This window comes from Nyctibius grandis, chromosome 11, assembly GCF_013368605.1.
Source record: "Nyctibius grandis isolate bNycGra1 chromosome 11, bNycGra1.pri, whole genome shotgun sequence".
Classification (NCBI taxonomy): Eukaryota; Metazoa; Chordata; class Aves; order Nyctibiiformes; family Nyctibiidae; genus Nyctibius; species Nyctibius grandis.
Window position 1 is genome coordinate 23,680,611 of NC_090668.1, and position 21,770 is coordinate 23,702,380.

A 21,770-nucleotide genomic window follows, 5' to 3' on the forward strand; every position below is an offset into this window, starting at 1 on the left:
TTCAGGAGTCCTGTCCCGCCACTGCACGTTTCCCATGCTACTCAGAAGCTGTAGGCCATACTCCTTTCTCGGTGTAATTCTCTTTGTGGTAAAACATAAACATTTAGGGTATTACAATGGTCCAAAATATAAGTAAAAATATCAAACACAGCCTAGTTCAATGGACCATACGTAGATATTTTCATGCTACCAGCCTCTGTAACAAAGTACTCCTACAACTTCTTGTAACTGCACAGAAAACACTTTCTTCATATCTGAGATCCCAAACATTTCCCATTCTTTCAAATGCTTCAGTCACTGAATTACATCCCCCTTTGCCAAGGAAATCTTGAGAAAACAAGTCAGTCATATAGCGCTTCCCGTAGGTCACCGAGTTCCTGCCTGAGCAGCCGTAAGGGGAAAAGAGCCTTTCCACACCAGCAGCTCTGCACTGAGGCTGTTTTAGCAGTGGCCCCCCTGGCCTCCATCAAGCTACTGGATTTAGTTCACCAGATGATCTCAGCTACTGGGGAACTACACGGAGAGCCTCTCATCTCTGAAACTTACCACACAAATCATCTGAGACCTTGTGAGCTAAATGCATCTGGAAATGAGACTGGTACCACCCTGTTTAAAAGGCCCAGGCTCTCCTTGGAAAGCCCCGGGACTAAAACCGCTGCTGCGCTCTGCGCTAGCGTCAGAACAACAGTGCAAACTTCGGACAGAGGCAGTGTTGGTAAGAGGAGCTGATAAAACATCTACTGTTCCTCCAGTTCTTACAGCACAAACAACAGGATGTGGCCTCAGTCACATACTCACATCCAAGTTTGGCTCTAGCCAATGTGATTCCCGATTTTCAGAAAGAGCAAAGATGGAAATACAGATCCTGACACCAAATGAATACACAGCACTGACGATGTGACATTCCTGGCTAGTCCCATGCTCCCCCAATGCCCAGACACGTGCAGGGAACACACAGGAACCACAAACCAGAATTTAGCAGACTTGCTCCTGAGAAGACAGTCACCCACTGCCGCTGTGTGAGACAAGCTCACGAGAAAGGAATGGAGGAAATTTATTTTTAATTTTCTGGGCTGTAGATGTGTCAGGAGCAGGGTGTGTTCAGCAGTTTTGAAGACAAACAAGAAGTGCAAAAGAACCTGTGAGAAGACCCCATTTTCAATCCCTATCTTCCCTCCCCACTGCACCTTCTGTTCTACCGCTGGGCCAAAATGACTGAGATTAAAAACATTTGTGAAACCTGGAGCTCAGTGGAGAATTGGGGCTGAGTTTTGCTATTTTAACAGCGACTTCCTTGATAGGTAAATCTTAGAATGCAATATTTGAGCTATCTATCATGCAGCATATTTTGGAGAAAGACTATACTTCTACAGCGAAGTCAGCTCTTCACAGGCAAATAATTTGACTTCCTCCATGTTCGCTTCCACTGGCCTCCAGGAAATGAAATCTAACTCACAAAAAATAGCCATTTTGATGAGAGTTTAAACTGACAAGTAAAGACTAAAATGTTAGTCACTGTACACCACTGTCAAATTTTTCCCACATTGAGTAATTTTGGTTCCTAACGGAGTGCACAATACCTCCCTACCACAAAACATCTGGGAATTAAACTGCTCGGTGAAATATATCAGATTGAAAAACAATGTTAGAATCAATGGGACACTAAATGATCTGACCCTCGTGAGCTTTGACCTTGTTGAGCACTGTCAGAGCGGAACAGTCAGTGTGTCCAAACGCCTTTCCAAACACTTTGCAACAGTCCAGAAATTGGGTCATTAACACATTTTGTCAGGTTATGCAATTTTTTCCCTCCCTTCTAAACTGGGCTTTTTTCCAGGTTCAGTAGCCAACAATAAATCAATCACAGTCTCTCATAAGCCTTTTGACTTAAATTCTATCCTGTAGGTTGGGTTAAAAACAGAGCAGAAATCACTGCAGGAGGTGAGGCAGGAAGGGGCTAGTGGTGGCTGCTGTTTAGGAGATGTTTGCTTGACCCACAGCCATTCTTGTTGTTGTTCTTTGGGGACTCCTCTTCATTATCTGTAACAGAATCTTCCTCCTCTTCATCACTCCGGTCATCTTTCAAGTCCTAGGAAGAAGAAAGCACAGGGAGAACCTATTCTATACTTCTTGTTTACTGTCAGATAAGTTACCGGGCTGCTATTATCAGTGCAGTACAGACCTTCCAAAAAGCCTATGGGTGCCAGAGAAGCAAGTCTTTTTTTTTAAGGTGAAATGGCTATCTGGATCTTTGCAATGGTTTTGAAAAAATAGCCAATTCATTTCATTAGTCAGGTGCCCCCATTTGTAATTGCAAAATGAAACGATGGTGCATGAAAGTTCCAGAACATAAGACATTCTCCCTTCTTGGAAATCCCCCATCATCCTCTGAAGACAAAACTCCTCTGTCTTTCAAATGCCTCAGCAAAAAAAATGTGCTAAAGGGAACAAATTAAAGGGGAGCTCTAAATACACCAGACAGTATCAAAACTGCACTCCGTCCCCCCAAAACGGAGGCTGACATCCAAGGAGAGACCAGTTAACACCACTTTAATCTTGCAGAACCTAATGTTCTTCAGACAAAATTTCTTCCCTGACCTCGGCCCAGTCATTTGACCTCTTGCTTGTTTCCACTTTCCCTTGTAAAGCGTTACTAGTAATCCCTGGGTGCTGTGGGATTAATTAACAACTGTGAAGTACAGGGAAGATGAAAAGAATATTGTATAAAAGCTAAATATGATTAATACACTCGCCCAAACATAGGAGTTGAGAGGCTGCCTGCTTCTGACAGGTGTAAACTAAACAGTGACTAGTTGTGCCAGCATCTCCTGGTATTAACTTTGCTTGAAGAGACTTACTGACCCTAAAATATTCTTCCCTGCTTGATGCTGTACACATCATGTCAACATTTGCAAAGGGGAGGCCACATCTCTTCTCTGTACAGCTATTTTACATACGTTGGGTATGTCATCCTACTAAGGGAATTGCCAGGGAGGAGGGGATGGCTGCTCCAGTAGCAGGGATGAAAGGGGGACAGCGAGACAGTCTGCCCATACACAAATCCCTTCCCAGCTCTGTAGGAACAGCTTCTAACACTTGGCAATCATGCTTCATCCCCAGACAGTCAAACATGACGCTTGCTTATGAATGTTTCCACCACACAGAGAAAAAACATTGTGTCTACCCAGTATTTCACTGGTTAGGGAGAGGTAACATAATTTGTGCTTTTTGGCATGGTACATAAAATATACCATTATTCTCTTATTTCTCAGCTCCTACCATAACCCAGGACCCTACAATATGTTCAGAAGTTTGACTCAAACAATTGAGGCTTTGGCATTAAAACCAAACATCTCTATTTCCCTTTCAGTGCAACAAGCTTACAAGAGCAGTACCTGCCTCCCTGGAAGGACTTTCCTTACCAACTGATGACCTGCTCTGCAGACTCAAGGTCGGATCTTCTAGTTAAAGATGCTCTAAATCAAGTAAACGCTTCCTTCTGCCTAAACGGGTGACTGAGAAATGGAAGTGAGATCAAAGCAGGCACTGAAGAAACTTCCCCCACCTCCCGCAGTTTCCTGTGTGATTAGCAGCCACCACTGGTTGTCTCTTCCAGTTACTTGGAAGGTGCCTGGTAGATATGATACCACCTGATAGATGCACATGATACCCGCAGGTTCTTGTGGTGGAAGAGACGGGCAATAGTCATTCCCTCTCCAGCATCTCATGATTTAATAGACCGTCTCTCACCCAAAACCAGGAGCTTCCCCAAAGCTGAGGATCAAAAGCTGGGCCCTCACACTGTGGCTGACCATTTACCCATTAGCACCAGGATATGTAGTTTGTTAATGGGAACTCCCAAAATGTAACAGCCAGATATTCAGTGGTGTCAATGCTCAAGTATTGAGGACTGCAGGCTTTGTGGTGTCTTTCTGTAATGCAAGGGGTGTTTGGCCTGCAGGACTGTCTGCTGAGGGAGACCCGAGGCTTTTCATAAGAGTACATTGCACCAGAGCTGCGTGCTGGAGCTGGCAGGCACGTCAGCCCTCACACAGACTATCTGCTGCCTGTACAGCCACTCCAGGGACCACTCCATCATGGATAAATAGATAAATCTGATCTCCTTGTCATCTGTCTAGACCTCAGCTAAACAGGCACAGACTGCACATTCTTCCTGCTCCTGGAGTGACGTGCCAAGGTCAGAGATGAGGTACAGAAAGGAGAAACCAGTGTTGCTCCTGCCCATCCTGTATCTGCTCTCAGAATTAACTAGCAATTTCACTTTCTTAGCTTGCTGGTCTGAGGTCTTTCTCAAGCACCAAATTCATAACAAGAAAATAAATGACAGCTCAGTAATAACTCATCCAATTGCAATCTCATATCCCTTTATATATTACACTTCTGGTAAAATGTATAGGACTAGAAAGAAAATTAAAGCCCAAACTCTGTCTCATCAGAAACGATAAACTTCCTGGAGATTTTCTTTTGCCTTTTCCCTAACAACATACAAAGGGTATCAAAACAAACAAATCTTACTGTAAATACTGTAAAATAAACTTGGCATGCCATCAGTTAGAGAAAAGGAAAGACAGTCCTTCCCACACAAACAATTTATGAGGTTCTGCCTCTTTCAGATCACTCTCTCACTCCTGGTAGTTTTGCAATCTGTATTTGCAGTAAAAGACAAATGTTGAGGGTGTGAGGGGAGGCTTGGTACTTCTTTGCCACCAGGTATCTTTCAGAAAAGAAATGCAAACTAAACCTAAGCACAGTGTCTGATGCAGAACCTGCCAGACTCACTGGAAGGACTCTCCTCTTCCTGAGCAGTCTCTGGCTGAGGCTGCAAATGCAGGAGGTGACAGGGGAGGAGGGCTTTTGTGCTCAGTGTGAATAGACTTGAGTCAGTAAAGTTTGTGAGTCCGTATTTCGAGTTCCTCATTGTGGTCCACAGAAGTTGTTGGTACTCAAGCATAGGCTTAGAGAATAGCTGGCAATCTGCTTTGCTTTGAATGACAGCTGATACATGACATCGATTCCTGTTTCCTGTTGGCATGAGCTGGCTTTTCCAGCATGGAGCTGGACACTCAGATAGGATTTGCTTCCCAGTTTTAATGCTGTCAAGCTGGATGCTCTGATTAAAGGCACTATATGTAGCAATTAAAAAACATGTAAATGTTTTTTCCAGCACCCTGGAAATCCCTGCGTCTGAGATAATGTCTTACATATTTCAAAGCAGCAGGAATTAAATTTCTTTGTATTCTGAAGCAACCATTGCAAATTTGCTTAATTCTGGGAAAGACGACAACTTCTGAAATCCTGATATATCCTGGAAGTGTTCAAGGCCAGGCTGGATGGGGCTTTGAGCAACCTGGTCTAGTGGAAGGTGTCCCTGCCCAAGGCAGGGGGGTTAGAACTAGACAATCATTAAGGTCCCTTCCAACCCAAACCATTCTATGATTCTATGATATTAATCAAGAAAAAATGATGCTAAATCAAATGTAAATTTTTATTATGTTTTTAATCATGAACCTGCTTCCTGACCGAGTGCCGCTACAAATCCTTCCTTCAGAAGGGTCTGGCCATTTTTGTCCAGCTTGTTTAAGTGACAGAACAGAACTTTAAATAGCAATAGCTTCATCTGTAACTGGAAAACCAAACAAACCTGTCTTTGAAAACTGTTTAACAGACCATTATAAATATATTAAGATATCGTATGTGAAGCTTGTGCCTCTTAACTTTGACCTTCTAAGAATAACAAAAAATGTAACATTTCTAGGATTTTCCCTGCTTTAATACCAAGATGTTTTCTCTGAGCCCCTCACATCATATATTACAGTTGTGTTTTCCAACTCAGACTCTGTTCTTACTGTCCTTGAGCAACAACAGATGAATATACTATCAGAAACACAAGAGCTGGCAAACTGTAGATACCACAACTGAGGCCATCATTAATACCCAGTGCTTTGGTTTAATGGCATCAACTGCATTTATGCCACTTCAGATGGTTTAGGGTAACAGACAAAATGGATGTGTATATTTTATGTTCTAGATGACTAACCAATTTAATCTTTCTAAATGGATGAACGGTTTCAAGGTTTATGAGAAGCAACACTAATGCTATAAAGTCTGCAAGAGAGCCATTTGTAGTGAAGCCAAAGCCGCAAACTTTTATAATCTTTTTTCCTTTTGTTTAACCCTTCCACCTGCTGCTCAGTCTGCCTCTTTTAGTTAAATGAACCGTATTTGTTAAAGTAGTTTTGGCTTCTTGCATTTCACTGCTGTTAGAACGTGTGTCATTCAAGTCCTTAGCACCACATCTTATTACATGAACGGTAAGGGACCTTCCAAGAGGCTTCACCAAGGAAAAAGACTTACAAAAATTAAGAGATGAGCAAACTTCAGAGGCCACTTCCCAGCCTCTTGTAGGCAGAAAAAGATTGGTCAAATCTCCATCTAAACTAAAAGAGAATTTACTCCTAATTGTGCAAGTGTCTCTCAATAAAGCACTCAGAAATCACTCCCCTCTTGCCAAGCTCTTGGCCCTGCACTCTCTCCTACAGCTGATAGAGCATCGGGAAAAGGACATGGCTGTGCTAGAAGACAGATGGAAGCATGGGTTTTGTGTTCCTACATGCTGGTGATACCTTCTGAAGCTCACTGATTGAGACGTGGGACTGGGCAGACATCACCCTTCTCTCCTGCTCCACTTAACTGGGCACATGGCATCTTTGTCCATGTGCATGTTGAAGTCGTAACGCAGCCATGGCTTCATATCTGCTACGCAGTAGTTAAAGCGGAAAGAGCAGAGGGAAAGACAGTGCCAAGTAGTATAAAGAAAAAAAGAAAAAAAGGCAAAAATATATTGTAGCAACGTGGATTGATCGTACAAACAGCGAGGAAGCCTTAGCAACATGCCTTCTGCTTTCTCAGAAGGGGAAGGGCACTTGCTAGCAAACACATCGTCATGTCAATGTGGCTTACTGCAGGTTGTCAAGTCAAGGTCTCAAAATGTAAGCTGTTACTATAATGACATGCTCTGAAACAGAAATAGCCACCGAGGCAGCATGGAGGAAAAGAAAAAAAGAATCTGGCTGAGAGACATGTGAGCAGAAGACGTTTCTGCAGTGAAGTTAAGTTGCTGCAACGTTTTTTTTTCATTAACCGCCTTCAAATCCAGCTTCTCCCTGACCAAGGCACATACTTTTTAAGAGGCACGCAATAACTTCAGTTGGCATCACGAAGGCAATAGTGTAGTGTCTGCTTTACAAATTCATGGTGTCAGTTTGGGAGTACAGTGCTGGGAGGATGTTTGTTCATGTGCTTTTTCAGCTAATCAGCTGAATGAAAGAGAGGGGGATACAGGCCTGCTGTAAATAGGCAGCAAGGCCAAATAGGCAAGATCAATCCTAATCAGTTCCAGCTCTCTCTCACTGGTATAACTGTGTCTGTGTGTGGGGTGGGAGATGTATACCAGGCCTAACTGGCTATAAAGTCATGCAGGAACCAGACCTGAAGCGGCCGTTTGTATCTCCTGACAAACTCTCTCTGAACTACATCATTTTCAGCGCGCTAAGATTTGCCACCAAACAAAAATCAGCTCAGAGTAAAAACTTGTGACTAAATCCCAAGCCTTTTACTAGATCCTTTTGTTTCTTTATTGAGAGCTTGACACAAAGACACCTTATCAGGTACACCAATGCCCTCATTTTTGCTTATTGTATAAACCAAAAAGATTAGCTGCAGACATGCACTAACTGTAGAAAGATTCTGACTCTTACTAATACATACTAAGGTCACAGTCAAAGGGCAGTTATACTGCTTCAAGTGATATTTCTTAGCTCTATAGACTCCATATTTAAAAAAAAAAGTACTGCTTTTAAAGTGCAATTAGAAGACTTGAATTCTAGACTTCTACATCGTTAAATGCCATGAAATTGGAATGTGCTCAATAAATCTCGATTCTAGCCCTTATTTTAAACATTATCTGCACATTCCAGCACTGTAACTTTCCATAGAAAATGCTGCAGTTATGACACAAATCACAACATGATTGCCAGCTTCTGCCCTGACAGCGCCAGTCAGAATCCAGATCATCACACATGCTCACATACTATATATTAGGACAAGGAGATGGCTTTAAACTGAAAGAGGGTAGATTTAGGTTGGACATAAGGAAGACATGTGTTATGATAAGGGTGGTGAGACACTGGCCCAGGTTGCCCAGAGAAGCTGTGACTGCCCCCTCCCTGGCAGGGTTCAAGGCCAGGTTGGATGGGGCTTTGAGCAACCTGGTCTAGTGGAAGGTGTCCCTCCCCACGGCAGGGGTGGGGGGGTGGACTAGATGATCTTTAAAGGTCCCTTCCAACACAAACCATTCTATGACTCTACAGAGATGGCAACAGCAACCCTAGGATCCAATGGCTACATCACCCCGAGCACGCTCATGTTATTATGAAGTTATAAAGTACAATTTTTTAACTCTGCCAGCATAATCCCAGCTGACTTGGTGTATCACAGCTTGGTCTGTTCATTCTCCAGATAACGGAGACCTCATATTGCACAACAGGCTGTCAGTCAACTCGTCGTAGATTGACCCTGAGAATGACCCTGCCCCAGAGATAAGCCAGGTCATATGCTTAGAGAGGAATATGCTGTTTTAATAGGTGCCACAAAAGACATATTTCTTCCTTTTTTTTTTTTTCATCTACGGATTACAACTCTGTGGTCCTGCATAATCACTGAGCCCACAGGGAGCCTCTTAGATATCATAAACACAGGGAAAGCCAGGTCTAAGGCTTAAGGATATACATTTGGGCCTTTTAGGTTAAGCATAATTTATGTCCACACAGCTAACTGGATTTCTTCTACCAGGCAGAGATATATAAAGGCAATTCACAGCTGATTCTGGAATTTTAATTATGTTTTTTATGATTTGGTAAAATTTAGATTTTTGGATTTTCAAATATTTATTTTTATCCTTCAGCCAGAATTTCCCGACTTTTAATGTATCTTACACATTAAAATCAGAATGTCCTAAATCTTACACCTTAATTCTAACTTAAGAATGTTTTCATTTAAATATGTACAAACATATTGACTAGATCTTGATTTATCAATGTAAAGACAATAAATGCCACAGCACCTGCACATATGGGAACAGCTTGCAGTACAAAGATGAAAGCTATTAGTTAGGTCAGCAACCACTGACTCAAATAAAACAGATAATAAACAAGAGATAATAACAAGTCAGTCCAAATAGATAGAAGGGGGTACTTTTCTAACAAATAATACTATAAAGTTGACGAATCTCTGCGTTCAACATGTTTAATTCAACATCAATAATTCAAATCAGCTGACATAAGACTTAAGACATCTTTACTTTCCTGTGGAGACTAAGCACTATACATTTGGATTCAAGCAAACTGTTCTGTATTTCCAGCCTGGAAGATTTTACTGGAAAATATATTTCCCTTTTCAGCTTATTCACACTAGGCACCATAAATAAAGTTGATATTCAGTGGAAGACATGCTGTTGGACTCTGCTTTTTGCAGTTTTTAAATGAAGATGCAGACTCTCTAGATTAATTGTATCTTGTGGTCAAAACTCTTACTTAATTCTTCTCTTCTATGGAATACCCATTCCCCAAGCTTTCCACTGGGCATTTTCAGAGGGAACTCAAAGACGACGTGTGAAAAACAAATCAAAAGAAAAGTTACAATAATTCCACAAATATAGAAAAGAATAACCTTATAAAACTAGAAGTTACTATTAGAACACGTCCCTGATTCTGACTGAAGGAATAAATTTAAACTGAAAAAAAAATCCCTTGTATTGTCACTCAGCACAGCACACCTGTAACTGGAGCTATAATACCCTGACTGTTCAGAAGAAATAAATCATTGTTTATAGTTAATCAGGTACTCTGTGGTTTCAATAAAGTCTGCTAGCTGTGTTATTGAAATCCACTGACTAAACCTTGCACTCGAGTGTATGTGGCTTTACGATAATGTCAAAAGCCCAGGAGGTACTGAGTGAGTCATAGCGTCCCACTGCTTTCTGAATTATTCCAATTTTAAATCCACAGTTGGCAAAGAAACAAAGAACAATATAATAGGCATTTGACGCTGTTCTCTATAGTGAACTTTTTTTTACCCTAGGACAGAGCTCGCATTAAGCCAAGGAGTTCAGTGGTGTGAACTTTTATCAGAACATGCACTTTTATTCCTTATAAATGCTTTTTTGGCTACAAAAGAGCTGATCAGACACGCTTTTCTCACTTAGTGAGGTATGATACTGCACATAAGCTGAATGTTTTGCAACAGCACAGCTGCTAAAGAATATTCCTACAGAAGCCTTATAGCACTGTTAAACTAACCTGAAACCACAAAGTATACAGCCATGGGAATGACAGGCACTGCTAGCTAACGTGTCCCTCAAGGCGCTCATTTCTCCGTTTTCATTGCTAGGAGGCATTCCATTCCTTGTGTGATGTATCTAAAGGCTATCCCTGTACTTAAACATTATCAACCAAATTTTCAAGTCACATACCTAACAAGTAATGCCTTTTCATTTCACATTGCTATCACAATAGCTAAAGCAATTTCAATACAGTATTTCTAAACACCCTGATATCAAGGCTGGATACAGAATACTTAAGTAGCACCTAACGAACAAAGTTTCTTAACTAGCATTAGAAATCCAAGTGCTTAAGTCACTTGGTGAGGGATTCACTTCACTGAAGTTCAGTGCTCTGAAAGTTGGGTATCTATTCAGAGATTGTTATCTAGGACTGTTCTACAACCACCAGAAAGAGGGTGACCTGCCCCACCACTGCTGGGGCGACAGCTCTGGACACAGTGAACTGCTCACTGGAGACACCACTCTTCCTCCACTGATTACAGAGGGATCCTTGAACTTGAGCTAGGCACAGCTGAAGTTACATGAGACAAACCCTATGCTTCACACCCATTATGTGAGACAAACCCTAAATGCTTCACACCCATCACTGCCTGATTAGACTGATAGACTGACAGATCAGGCTGGTTGGTTTGTTTTCTGATGATGTGAACTCTTATTAGAATTGTTTTACAGAGGAGAGACTGCTCCTTTTAAGATTTCCTCACTCCTTTCCATGTAATAAGGATTACAGAGCAGTCCCAGCTCCTCCTAGGGAAACATATTTTCTTTAAATACAAGTTAGGACAATTTTCTTTCTCAATTGATATTAATCTACCATTAGCCAGCTTTATTTCAAGCTTTTTTTTTTTCCAATCAATTCAGCAGACTGCTGTACTGTGAACCCCTCTGAAAGTGTGACAATTACTCACCTCATAACAAAGTCACAATTCAAACCTCTGCAGCATATACTAAATATAGTAAATGAAGGCATCAAAAGTTCTGTAGAAGGCCTGTGATTTGCTCTGTGAATTGATTTTTGGCAATTCAAAAAGTAAATACATATGCACACTACTTATATATATATAGTTTTTATATAAGTGCATATATAAAACTAGCAACAAATGGACCATTTCATAAATATCCTACTAGAAAATTAAAAGATATGAGCAGTTAACAAGGGAAGCCAGAAAAGCTGTCAGCCAATACTCTTCTGTGAACAGCAAGGTAAATCAATTTTAAAGCAAAAGCTTTACCAACATTTGTCTTTTATCTGAATTAGGAACTTTCACATAAAAAAGAATCATTTAGATCAGGGATTTACTAAAAGTAGAGTTGTCCTGTGCCAGACATACATGCAGGCAGAGGGCAGGGGTGCTTCTTTGGGGCTGTGGTCATCTGCAGCTCCTACTGAAGTCAAACTCAGCAGCTTTGGAAACAGTAGACTTTCATTGCAGCGCATAAGAGACCTGACATCCCTGTTTATAGCACAGCTAACATAGGAGAGGCAGAGGGAGCATCCACACACCCAATTTGTTGGACTATGGCCAGAGGACCGAGTCTGCTCTTGCATAGCCTTGTGTGTGCGTAACAGGGCTGTGGAAGGGTACTTTGTCCCAATGCTCCCACCCCAGCGTACCTTCACAAGCCCATCTATTCCAATCAAACACCTGGAAATTATTTTCTTCAGTTTCTCATTAGTTCATTCCTCCATAATGGTCACAACAGTCCTTAAGTTTTCTAAACTTTACCTGTTTTTTATATAATATTCAAGCAAAAAGTGGTGTAGAACTATGGGCATTCTAAACAGAGTTTGTTAAAAAAAATAAAATTAAAAAAATCAAGATTCCAGCAAAGAACATTGTGGCTGTTTTGAAATCTGAGAAGTACACTTTAGCATAGAGTATAACATACCTCCCTGGAAGTCATTGCTCAGCTGCTGACCCCCTTTCATAGTCTGGAGTAAAAAGTAGAGACTTAAATCACAATCTGCCTTTTAACCCACAGTGCCAGGAAATGAGCCGGTTGAGGCAAAGGAGACCAGACAGTGCTCTTGGATTGGCACCTAACATTTGTGCAGTAGAGAAGAACTGGTGGCTTTTCCTCTTTCTCAGACTCCGCTGGGCTACACACATTGGCAACACACATTACTGAGGTCAGCCTTGACTTCCAGTCCCCAGTCAAGGTAGGACTCCAGAGCTCCCAGCGTGCACACAGCGGCTCTTCTCCTTTTCGCCTATCATTGTAAATACCAGCCAAACCTCTCACTCTTTTATGCTTTCTTCTGTTTGCCTCTCACCCCTTCTCCCCAAGATGAATTTGGCAGCATGAAGTGAGACATGTAGCCAGGCTTTGGGATAACTAGATTGCTGTAGCAGAATGGGAAATATGCAGATGAAAGAAAGTCATAACAGGAAGTAATTTCCCTTTCCTAGGGCACGAGCCTTCACGCTGCTGACCTGGCTGGCTAGCTCCCATCTCCAGGCTATTCAAAAGCTCATGTCCCAAAGGCAGTAATTTGAATCAACTCGGAAGGTTCCCAGATAGACTGATTTTCATCTCTAAGAGGGAACACTTTAATTTGTCCTATTTTGTTCCCCTAATAAGCCATTCTCATGAGAAAGTCTGTTATAAATATTTATCTGTTGAGAATCAACAAATTCAACTCTCCATAACCCATTTTCCTTTAGAAAGGGGGAGAGGCAACCCTTACTAACCTAGTTCAATCTGTCTTGTGCTAAACCTTCACTCGGAGAACTCAATCTCCGAAGCGGAACACCAGCGTGTACTGGCCTTTCCCAGTCTAGAAAGTAACCACAGAATCTCCAGTGAAAGCTTTTCCACAACTTCCCAGTCCCACTGAGTCATGGAATTATAATGAACTAGATTATCATTAGCCTCTAAAATATATTACTGCTTTTAAAATGACTAGTTGGAATGAAGGCGAGCACACCTCTCTGGTCTGTTTTATCAGCACTCCGAGAGCCATTGGCACAGTACAGGCTTAACAAAGCACATAAGTAAATACCAAAACTTAGGTGCCTCTAGTTTAGGAAACTAAACCCTGTTCTCTGTTTAACTCCTGTAGAATGACATTTTTCTGAAATTAATGACTTCTCACTGAATGTGTTAATGCTCATTAAATTTCATTTTCTGATTATAGATGTCCTGAAAATAGATTTTCTTTACTGCTTCCGAAAGAAGGAAAAAAAAAAAAATCAGCTGAAAGTCTGACTTTTTAGGAGTCCAATAAACTGCTGTGCATGCCAAAACTTAACATACATTTCATTTCATGCTTCTTTTTCCCACACCAGTAATTGCAGGGTGTATGGAAGTGCAGCACTACTGTGCATGGCCAGGGCCACGGGATGACCCTTCGCAGCTGAAGTGAAAAGTCAGAGTTTATCAGCTGGGACCAGTCAGGCTGCGCTCACCTGTGGGGTGTCTGGTGCGCTCCCAACAGCGCACAGCTCAAGCACACGAACGCTGGATCCAATTCCATTTGCCACAAAAGATTTAAAACATAATCTCTTTAGAGGCCATTCTACTTTCATGTTACATAAAGCTTTTTTTCCCCTCTCTGTGGTTTTAAAAATCAGATTTCTGTTTAGGATTAACTATCTCAAGTTATTGCACAGTTCAATGAGGAAGTCAGTGCTGCCTCAGCTGTCAGAGCAGCTGAGTGTTCGCAGTCCCAGCGCTCCTGGGTGAACAGAGCCTGAAGAGTGACTCTCGTTTAATAAGGGTAAACCAGTAGATTTTAACCACTGTGGATCCATGGTCTAATTCTAAAGGATATAGATCTGTTTCTAAAGGTAACTAAGGAAAGCAAAGCAAGTGTTAGGGGCTTAAATTGTCACACAGAAGTCTGTACTTCCATGGGGAAATGTTTAGGGACCTGCAAACCAAAAAAACCCATTGCTTTAAGTAACGTGCTGTGGGCCTGTGTTTCATGAACAAGAAAATTCTCACCCAAGTTCAGCACTGAAATTCCATGCTCCCAGGACCCATGTGGTTACAAAATAAATACAAGATTCAAATGAATTATTAAAAATAAAAGTTCTGTTTGATGCAAACAGATCAAGCACAAAAAAGTAAGAGGAAAAATAATAAAAGGAACCTAGGGAAGGAAAGTTCTACAGAAGCTGAGGCGAGTCTGAATAGCCTCAGACTAAACTCAGCTAAAGGCATCTGTCAGGAGCAGGTAGTATGGTCTCTGGGAACTGTATAAATTTTAAAACTTACACAAAGGGTTATAGCAAGTCTCTAAAGAGATAAATTCACAAGAAAGATAGAAAGTAACATAGGCCAGCACCTCTGCAGGTGTAAAGAATCATTATTCTTCAATGTAAGTAGTTCTATAAGAGCATGTCATGTCTGTGTTCCAAAGGACTTTCAGGCCTTGCCTACACATTAATATTAAGACACGTCAAGGATTCTGGTCCGTGGGCACACTTTTAGGGACACAGTTTTAGTAGTATATCTTGTTTTGATACAGAAAAGGGAGTAACTGATTTAAGGAGTCTCTATATGGCTAACCACTTCTCATGGCAAGGACTCTACTGGCATCCCAGTATCAGTATATAAGAAAGAATGAAGGAAAGAAAGTTAACTCGAACTGCGAGAGATTTCTCAGTACAAAAGCGATCCTCAGACAAAACAAAATGCTGAAGTAGAAGAATGATTGCTGGAAACACCAGAAGTATCATAACAAGTATTTCACGGCTTTCATCTCTATCCCAAAATAGTATTTTCTTATCGTTTTCAGCCACCCCTACTCTGTCATTAGTCATTCTGTGAATGCTAACTCTCACTGTTCCCTTGGGAATTGGGACCAAATAAGGAATGAACAAACCACGGACAAAGATAAACCCAACCAAAATCTTTAAAAAGCCGACTCACTGAGTACAAAACACCAAAGGAATATCGAAGATACATAGGTGGCACCAGCTAGTTTCTTTAAAGAGCGACAAGGCCAAAAGCCTGCTCTACAACGTTGCAGGTTCTTTTCTGCTTCAGGAAGAGGAAAGAACCACAGTGAATCAAGTAAAACTGCAGCTGATGACTCCTAAATAATAGTGACCATTAGTAAGAAGCGCATTGCCTTACCTGAAGGCAGTTTGATAGTGATAAAAAAATTTAAAGAGAAAGAAAACATGTTCCCGGTCACATTACAGTCCATTAAAAACCTGCCATTACCTTCTGCCATTGATGGGCTTTGCATCAGCCCTGAAGTATCTGAGTCATGTGGACATCATGCCCATTTCCTACAACTTACACATATTTTTCAAGTTTTAAAGCACTGTAGTCTCAAAACCTTAACTCAGTGTGTAATGGTTTTAACATATATTTTACATCTTAATTTGCCATAATAATGTGGCTATAAGCTGCTGTCATTCGCTCCCTTTTTCTGACCTTGGAAATAAAATGTTTAATCTCCACGGGATTTTCCTGGCGAGATATTTTAAATCAGTGCATATGTACATACTTCTCTATATGTTTTTTCAATTTTCCTAAAATATTCTCATATGTGCAGACATGATGACTAGACATGTTTCAGGGTTACTTGAAACTTGATACAAGTGGGTAATTTAACCATGTAATTGAACAATATTACCGAAACACACGGAGTTTCCTAGCAACAAAAGGCCTTGGACATCAAGATGGCAGCCAGCAGCTAACATTGCAATTGCCTGACCTAACTTGAAAAGAAATTACACTGAAGAATGTCCTTCCTCTCACAGCAGAGCTGATCTAAGATACATGGCTACACGTCTGACCTTGAAGGGCTTTTCTTACATGCGTATACCTTCCTCATTACAGGATCTCAAAATGTCACATGAGAAAGGACATTTGGGTTCCTTTTTGGGTATTTTTATATTTTCCAGAAGTAAGAACAATTTTTGATTTGAATACTACTCCTGTCCCCTCAAGTTTACACCCACAGAAAATAAAAAGCTTTTTAATGCAAAGTAGCTGAGTACAGCTTAGCCTGTCGATGCAGAATTCCCCCTTGTCAGAGCATTTCTGGAGGGCTGGGCCAGGGAAAGGTGGCACAAGTCCCATGAGCGTGGAGACCAGTGCTGCTCTGTGCTACCAGCTCCGGTGCCAGAGACTCCCATGCCTGAGAAAACAGGACACAGAGGGGCAGAGCAAGATCACCTCCTCCCTTCTTTCCTTTGTCCTCATTTTTATTCATCTCTGGCTGCAGTATTTGGGAGGAGGGAAATCGCAACATTTTTAGTCCAAGTTCTTTTTTGCTGAAGCAAGTATTGCTGAGCAGTTATCCCAGAGGACTGAGGATAATTGTTCCTTTTATTAGTGCAGAGGGGAGGTGACATCCAAGATGATGAGCTTCTGCCCAGCCAGTCTCAGACAAAAGCCATCTCTTCCTGAGGGGGAAGTGTAAAGTATGGAAGAAGCTACGAACTCACGAGGCTGCAGCACTCAATGTCATTTCTGTATTAATTCCTGCCCTTAACAAAGCCTCCTGCCACAGTGTGGAGATCAGAGTATTGAATCTAGACCCACAGCTCTGAGCAAGATGTGACACAGCTCTATGTGACCCTTTGAATAACAGCAAAGGGGACTTGGTGGGTATGTGACATCCTGAAGACCTGGGCCCTCCTGTTAACGTTCCCCACTGAGTCCCACCTTTCACATGTGACCCAGACAAGTCCTTTGACAAGGGACAACAGCCCTTCCCACCGAGAATAAATACATTCAAACCCATTGACTTTCAGACAGTGCGATGACATGGTCCAGAAGGACACACCCAGGGGAGGCACCTGCCCTTGGACAGATGCTAGGAGCTGTTAACTGCTGCACTGTAGCGGTTTTCACTGGTGACTCCAACAACCCACAGTGGCTCAAGGCACGGAGGGCACTGAAAAAATTCCCTACACCCTTGCTCTGCTCAGAGCTTCCTTCAGTTAAACAACAACATCAGTCCCTACTCCCAGTTACATCATGACTTCATTTTTCCATCTGAAGTAGCTAACTGTTTCTTCAAGAAAAATGTCAAAAATTGCCTGTTTTCTGAATGAAAACTTAAAAGTCTTGGGCAGAGAAACAAAACCCTTCTAATGCAAGGATGATGGTTTACTGGTATTTCACTAAAATAGCAACAGCTATTTGTGTGGAGTACATTTATAACAAATATGTTGGTATAAAAATGCTGCCTCGCAAACACCATTCTTGTCAACGTTGCCTTTACAGCTTTGGAGGCGCTGGCTGCTTTCACAGCCAAGTTTGCCACCGCTATGGAAAACAGGCTGCTCGTGCAAGCCAGCTGAAGTCATACAGACTGAAAAGGGCTAGGGCTGCTGCTGCTACCACTGTAAAAATGTTATTTGGAAACCATCTTCTCAGAGAGCTGTATAAGGAATCAAAAACCCATGGTAGGGATGCAGGCTTGATGCTTTCCCATTTTTTAGCAATGACTAATATAAAAAAGCTCTTATCTCAAAATAAAACATTTCTGCCCCTTACAAAGGCATGTGAGCAGGCAGGGCAGAATGGCCTTATATAGCTGGCCTAGTAACGTCCTCTTCACCACTGTATCTGAAGACCTTCTTGCATTGTACTCTCATAACCTCAACCAGTGCAGATGGAGAACTATGCCAAAGCCTTTCTCTTACTCAGCTGGAAGGCAGAAGGATGTCCCTCTTGATTTCATCAAAAGAGTTGTGCGAAAACAGCACAGAGACAAGGCCAAAATAAAAAAAAGGAAATGAGAAGTAAAACACTTTAACGCTCAATAAGGCAGGCCAGAAATAATTTTGTAATTAATCTAACAGAGGTAAGCGACATGCAAGAAATACAAACTTTTCAGTGTCTAAGGGAACATAGAAGCATGTTTTAGAAGCAGAACAACGCAAGCCATTTCTTCTACAGATTCGTCCCTTATGTACAGCTGTTTGCTGTCTAACAAGGGTTGAGTTTGTAACCGCAGTTTTCTTCTAGGGAAGACATTGGCTCTATGACATCCAGCTGTCTATTTGCCTAAGCTTTGAAGGAATCCAATAATCATAGGATGGTTTCTGTTATCAGTCAAACAACAATTAAATATGGGTAGAAAGGAATATTTCTATTTCCTTAAGATGCTTCACAGCATTAACTGCTTCAAATAAAAGGACAGAGTCAGCTCAATTACGTTTTTGCATCTTGACCCTCAACAGAAATACCATTTTTCAATCAAACAACATAAGTTTCACCTTAACTAGCAAAATATACCTGTCAATGCTTATGTCAAATCTTGAGACATTCTCCAAAGTCCTTTTCTACATGCTTTTTGCTAAATGTTTTATCTACACTGCACCACACTGCACGCTTCATGACAAAAGACCTTGTGAAAATGCTACTACTTCAGGCAAACATGACCGAAATGGCAGCAAAGTTTTCTTTATAGCTTTTTCCCACACAAGTTTTCTGTACAAGGCAAAAGCAGATTATGGCAGCACCAGACTTGTACCGTTTCTCTACTCCAGTTGCACATGACAGTATTTCATTGTGACATAATATAATACCAGACCAGCTTCATATGGTTTTCTTAATCCAAAACCAGTGTCCAAGTATAGCTGACCTCAGATTTAGACAAACCTGAAGAACTTTGACTGCAAGTTTTCTGCAGTATTTAAAGATCTCATGTATGTCCCTACAAAGCCCAGTGAGAAAACATTACTTTCAGTCTGAACACAGAAATTTCTAAAGAGTCTGCACCATCTCAGGGCTTCAGTTTTTGGGAGAGCTCACTTCTCATTTACTATCAGAGCAAAACATCAGACAACAGGCAAAAACAGGCTCAAGCTGAAGTTTTGATGTTCTGATCTATGACCTTAGGTGTGACAATGAGAGGTAGAAAGCACATTTAAACATCTCTATACTCTGTAGATCCCTACCAAAACTGCTGACATGAAAGTTCAGGAAAACAAGAAGAAATTCCGAGTAAATCTATTGGAGGTATTAGCATCTGTTTAATACGTCACACATCTTTCTGCAGAAGCGAAATTGCTTACCTTTAAGAAAATGAACCTTTTCAAAATCTTCAAAATTAAGTAACCCCAATATAAATGCAAGCCTTGAAGGATCAGTAGCTGCCCGTTGAATAAAAAATATGCTATGACAGGAGTCGTGGAGTAGTATGTAGGCTGATACAACGTGGCACGAAGAATCCTAAAAAATAAAGGTCACTGTTATGGTACAAGAATCCTTCTCTATGCTTCATTTCACATTCCAAACCAATTAACTATTTCCACAAAATATTAAAAAGATCTGCAAAGATGACAGATTAATTAACAAGCCCCATCTTAACTCGATTATGCATCTCTATTGAAATACAGACTTCAGAAGAAGAGAAGTTTGAGTCTTGCATGAAAGTATTCTAAATAAGCTTATTGGGTCTGGCTGAGATGGAGTTAATTCTCCCCATAGCAGCCCTCATAGTGCTGTACTTTGTATCATAGCTAGAAAGGTGTTGATAATGCACCAGTGTTTTGGCTACTGCTAAGCAGTGCTCGCACAGCATCAAGGCTGGCTCTCCACCATTCCCCACTCACCAGTAGGCTGGGGGTGGGCAAGATCTTGGGAAGGAAGAGATCCAGGACACCCGACCCAAACTGACCAAAGGGATATTCCACACCATATGACGAGTGCTCAGCAATAAAAGCTAAAAGGGTGTGGGGGGGCATTCATCATTACAACGTTTATCTTCCCGAGCAACAGCTATGCGTACTGAAGCCCTACTTCCCGGGAAGTGGCTGGACATCGCCTGCTGATGGGAAGCAGAGAGTAAATCTTTTGTTTTCTTTTGCTTCCACATGTGGCCTTTGCTTTTGCTTTATTAAACTGCCTTTATCTTGACCCACAAGGTTTTTTCTCCCCATCTTATTTTCTCCCCTGCCTTGTCCTGCTGAGGAGGGGAGTGATAGAGCAGCTTGGTAGGCACTTGGCATCCAGCCAAGGTCAACCCACCCCAATAAGTTAGAAAAAAATACCATTTTTTTAAATCTTGAGCTCTGTGTGGTCTAGATACTATGCAACTCAGATCTTGTCTATGCCATTTTTTAAATGCAAATTCTTTCTAATCTGAAATCCACACTCCAGAGAAAATCCTACAGGCTTAGCAACAGGGCTTTTTGTTAATTAACACGTTTTGTCCATCTTCAGACTTCACTACTTCTGTATTATTTGGGGCTTTTTGAGTCTCTTTAATCTCATCATGTTTTGCTTCCAAGCTCAAGAGCTCAAGAACAAGAAACTCAGTGAAGCAAAATGATTGAAGATCACTTGTATAGTTAATCAAAAAATAACAAGAAAGTAAAAGACATCAGCATTTCTGAAAGAAAATACTACAGGAAATTAAAACCTTGTGTTGATCAATGTTCAGAATTATTAATTTAACCAGCTTGAGTCTCTAAGGATTTGTCCACATGCAGGGAGGCGCATGAAGGCAAACTAGAGCAAGTCAACGCAACTGTGAACGTGAAACACATTAAACACTTTTTAAAAGCTAAAAATGTTAAGCATTAAGCTTACTAAGCACCTGTGTGGATACCCCAAAGCAGATCAAATCATAGCACATCAAAATCATGCGAGTATTGAGCAAGTTATGATTTATTTGTGTTGACTTCATAAATTGATTGGTTCACCTTCACTCTTCTGAATGCTTCTCATGTAAGTGAATGAGGTGAGGTACTACCCAAGAACTAGGTAGTAAAAGAAGGCTCTAAAAAAAATTAACTATAATCATATAGGAATTACACTGTACTCTGACTTTGCAGCTACAGCAAGAGGAATGGAATGAAAGGGAAAATGATTTCTCCTAGTTAAGTAGCTTAATCCCTTTGAAAATGCAGGAGCTCATAGCATTTAACTACAATTTATGAAAATAAGTTAAAGAACACATAAGAGCCTTTACTTAGGTTAGCATAGTTTCAAGAGGCTCACTTAAAAACTATTTTTACTTATACTAAATTTTTTAAGAAAATGACAGTTTTTGTCAATTCTTCTCACTGGCCTTTAGTAGCCAACAATAAAGTAAAAGCCTGTGACTACATTAAATGTTGCTTACCAGAAGGGGAACAGGATGATTCTTGTGATGAAGAATACGATAGAGAAGATGATGAAGAGCGTATTGCAGGTTTTCTCCCAGTGAGCATAATTAAACATTTTGGCTGCCTGCATTGAATAAAAACCATCAAACATAGTACAAATATTCTCTGAAATAAGTTCCTTTCTGCATTTTCATAAACAAGGACTCATCTTCCACCTAAGCAGGAAGAATATTTCCTCCCTGTTTGACACGTAAAACAATCATTTTACTCATACCTCATAAAGCAATAACAGAACAGATTCTTTGTTTATATTTCTCCTT

At 41.0% G+C, this 21,770-nt stretch overlaps 1 protein-coding gene across 1 annotated transcript in view; it reads right to left on the reverse strand.

Moving 5' to 3' along the window:
• Positions 1-1,421: 1,421 nt before the first annotated feature.
• CERS3 (ceramide synthase 3) overlaps positions 1,422-21,770 on the reverse strand; it is a 32,741-nt gene continuing 12,392 nt past the window's right edge. The window contains exons 9-11 of the mRNA XM_068410181.1: positions 21,468-21,574; positions 19,414-19,570; positions 1,422-2,089 (exon numbers count right to left, since the gene is read on the reverse strand). Coding sequence (XP_068266282.1) covers positions 1,958-2,089; positions 19,414-19,570; positions 21,468-21,574 — 396 coding nt within the window. The 3' untranslated portion in view covers positions 1,422-1,957. The remainder of the gene's footprint in view (positions 2,090-19,413; positions 19,571-21,467; positions 21,575-21,770) is intronic.